The sequence below is a fragment of the Amblyomma maculatum genome, chromosome 5 (assembly GCF_055883805.1).
Source record: "Amblyomma maculatum isolate TAMU_Amacu chromosome 5, ASM5588380v1, whole genome shotgun sequence".
Taxonomy (NCBI): domain Eukaryota; kingdom Metazoa; phylum Arthropoda; class Arachnida; order Ixodida; family Ixodidae; genus Amblyomma; species Amblyomma maculatum.
Genome location: NC_139348.1, coordinates 133743152 through 133746274, shown reverse-complemented (window position 1 = coordinate 133746274; position 3123 = coordinate 133743152). Strand labels below are relative to the sequence as shown.

Sequence of the window (3123 nt, the reverse complement as noted above, 5' to 3'; positions counted from 1 at the left end):
GCGCTATTAAGGGTCCATGCTGCGTGTACCACAGTGTCAGCAAATAAACTAGAATGCTGTTTGGACAGCAAGCCATTGCAGGCAAGGAACCATCTGGGCGATATTTTTGAGGTAGTTATGCAAGCCAGATATCAACCAGATTTCCAAGAAGAAGAATATATAATGGCGTGTAATTTCTTTGTAATTAAAAGTTCTGTCTAAAGGGAGCTTACTTACAGCATACTGACAATATGAATAGAGCGTAAAGAAACTAAAGAAGCAGGATAACATGCTCACAGAAGGTTTCACTAGCGAGTTCATTACTTGGAAGCACTTCACTATGTGACCTGTGCACCATTACAGAGCTACCTGAACAGTTTTTAGGTGATCATTTTTGCTCTCTCAACATAGCTTCTTATTCTCGTACCTAGGTGCAAACTATCATCCATACATATATAGCTGCCGATTTTGGCAGCACTGAGCTATGTGGAGAGTTATTTTGCACTGGACTTCGAACCAAGGTTCTCACTAATGAGAGGGGGTCACAAAAAGTTCATTGCTGGTTTCAAGCTCGTGGTGCTCAAACTGGATCACGGGTAAGTACTTCGAAATAAAGGGAAAGTTGCAGAGCGCTAAAAAATATAAAAATAAAAAGGACGAGCACACAGGCAAGGGCAGGACGGGCGCTCGTCCATCCTGCCCTTGTGTGCGTGCTCGTCTCTCTCTCTCTTTTTTAGCGCTGTAGAACTTTTCCTTTATACAGAATGCACAACCTAGCCGAGCAATTGGTTTTACTGGTTTTATACTTCGTATGCACTTATCTGATATTCGAGCAGAAGATACAGCACTAGGAGAATCGAGGAGAAGGAAAAAGACAAAGAATGACCTCCGTCGCCTTAACTAGCTAATTATCGGCGAGTGCCAGCCAGTAGAATATACACTGCCCAAAAAAGGCAACTCACCAGTAGCCAAACCTTCACCCAGCATTAAACTGTGGCCCACACATAGTGCAATGCTCGCCTTGAAAAGTGCGCACGATAAACTGGCGCATGCTGTAACTCGGCACAAATTCCTGTGGTATGCGACAAACCAGAACGTTAAGCAAACAGCACACAATCACGAACATCGCACGCAAAAAAAAAAAAAAATAAATAAAAGAAGAGCACCTACAATTCACACATGGCAGCACCTTCATTGGCATGCTTTGCGCCCAACTGAACAGCTCTTTTCGCAGACCGGACACTAACCTTTCTGTACCGAAGCTATGGTGACCATACCGAGGCAGCAGCAGACGCTCCGGGGCCCGGGGTTCTCGCTCATGACGCGCGCACCCCCACCGCCGACCCTATATGGCGCTGGCCACGGGCGCTACGCATACGTCACGTCTGGGCCACGTGACGGCGAGCGAAGCGTTCGGCGCGGCGCGACCCCCGGTATATAATGCCGGAGCGGAGCCCAGAGTCGTCACTCCGGGCCTCTCGGTGTTTACGAGAAGTTTTCCATTCGTCCAGGCGGGGCATTCGCTCAACAAGGTGGGCAGCGGCAAGCAGCAGCAGTTCGGCGCTTTCTCGAAACCCCAAGTGTGCTTTCGGCTCCTGGGCGTCGCCGGCCTTCCGTGGATTACCGACCGATTATAGCGAGAGGGATAATCTGCTCTGTGCTAATTGCGTTCAGCTCCGTGGCTTAACTGCTTAACAGTTTCAATTAGTTCTACATCTGCTCTCCGTGCCTTCGGCAGCAGTGCCGTGCTTCACCTCTTGGATTATTCGCTCGCTCCGCTTCGATTTCCCTCAGTGCTGATCCCGGTTTAGCTGAAAAACTTCGACGCGGTGTATTCGTGAGTACTGAGAAGACTGCAAAATTTTCGCCTTTAGCGTTGTCGACCGATCGGTTCGGTCCCATTGGCAGATGCTCTAGCTTTCGTATAGCGGCGAGTTAGCAGCAGCGTCCAATTGGTGATGTAGTGATGGGGGCGCGGTTCCAAGAAAAGCCGGCGGGAGGGTTAGTTCGCTGCCCCGAAGCGCGCCAAATTTGAACGTGCCAGGCGGCCGGCTCACTTGCCTCTATTTTTAGCTCTCGGGACACTGCACGGGCGTGCCGATTCCTAATTAGGTTGATCGCTGTAGCCCTGAGCGCCTGATCTTTAGCCGAGCGTCTGTCGCTTTTCTTGCCGTATCTGGATTTCCGTATCGCGAATCGGTGATGTAAATTTTACTCTAAATTTGAACGTACCGAGCGGCAGGCTCACTTGCCTCTTATTTTTAGCTCTCGGACCACTGCAAGCGTGTGCCGATTCCTTATTAGGTTGATCGCTCTATCTGTGAGCGCCTGATCTTTAGCTGAGCATCTGTCTCTTTCCTTGCCTTATCCGGATTGCCGCATCGCGAATCGGTGCTGTAAATTTTACTCTAAATTTAACTTCCCTCTTATTTTTAGCTTTCGGACCACTGCACGCATGCGCCAATTCCTGATTAGGTTGATCGCTATATAGCTATGAGCGCCCGATCCTTAGCTGAACGCCTGTCGCTTTTCTTGCCGTATCCGGATTTCCGTATCGCGAATCGGTGCTGTAAATTTTACTGCACTTTTCTACGTTGTGGCCTCTTGGAAGCGTAACGCAGTGCTGAGCGTCGCAGGTTGTATTTGCTCCTTTCAAAGCCTAATCGTTACCCGGTAAACTTCTCCTGTCCTGTCAATCTCGTGGTTGCGTAGCGCTATTTGCTGAGATATACTACTCTGGTTCTCGGCGTTACGCACGCTTCCAAGCTGCCCTGCAGTTGTGTTATGCCTCCCATAACCCTGAATCTTCTTTCCTGTTCCTATGCAGCTAAACAGCCAACATGTGTGACGACGAGGTTGCCGCCCTGGTGGTCGACAATGGCTCCGGCATGTGCAAGGCCGGTTTCGCCGGTGACGACGCTCCCCGCGCCGTCTTCCCCTCCATCGTGGGTCGCCCCCGCCACCAGGTCTGTATGCGCCCCCCCCCCCCCCCTCCTTCTTAATGACCCTTTTCCTCAGGCTGTAGCCTCCGGGACACAGGCGGACGCTAGTGTCAGCTCCTAGCTGTAGCCTGACGGGGATTGCGAGGCGCAAATCGCAATACTGCAGCCTCTTACTCGTAGCATTGAGGAATCGAGTAGTCTT

The 3123-nt window shown here is 50.6% G+C and overlaps 1 protein-coding gene across 1 annotated transcript in view; it reads left to right on the top strand.

The window, feature by feature from the left end:
• The first annotated feature begins 1373 nt into the window (after nt 1-1373).
• The window catches only part of LOC146189612 (actin 403-like), a 4225-nt gene continuing 2475 nt past the window's right edge, over nt 1374-3123 (top strand). Inside the window, exons 1-2 of the mRNA XM_084604372.1 lie at nt 1374-1511; nt 2807-2945. Of these exons, the coding sequence (XP_084460498.1) occupies nt 2820-2945 (126 nt within the window). The 5' untranslated portion in view covers nt 1374-1511; nt 2807-2819. The remainder of the gene's footprint in view (nt 1512-2806; nt 2946-3123) is intronic.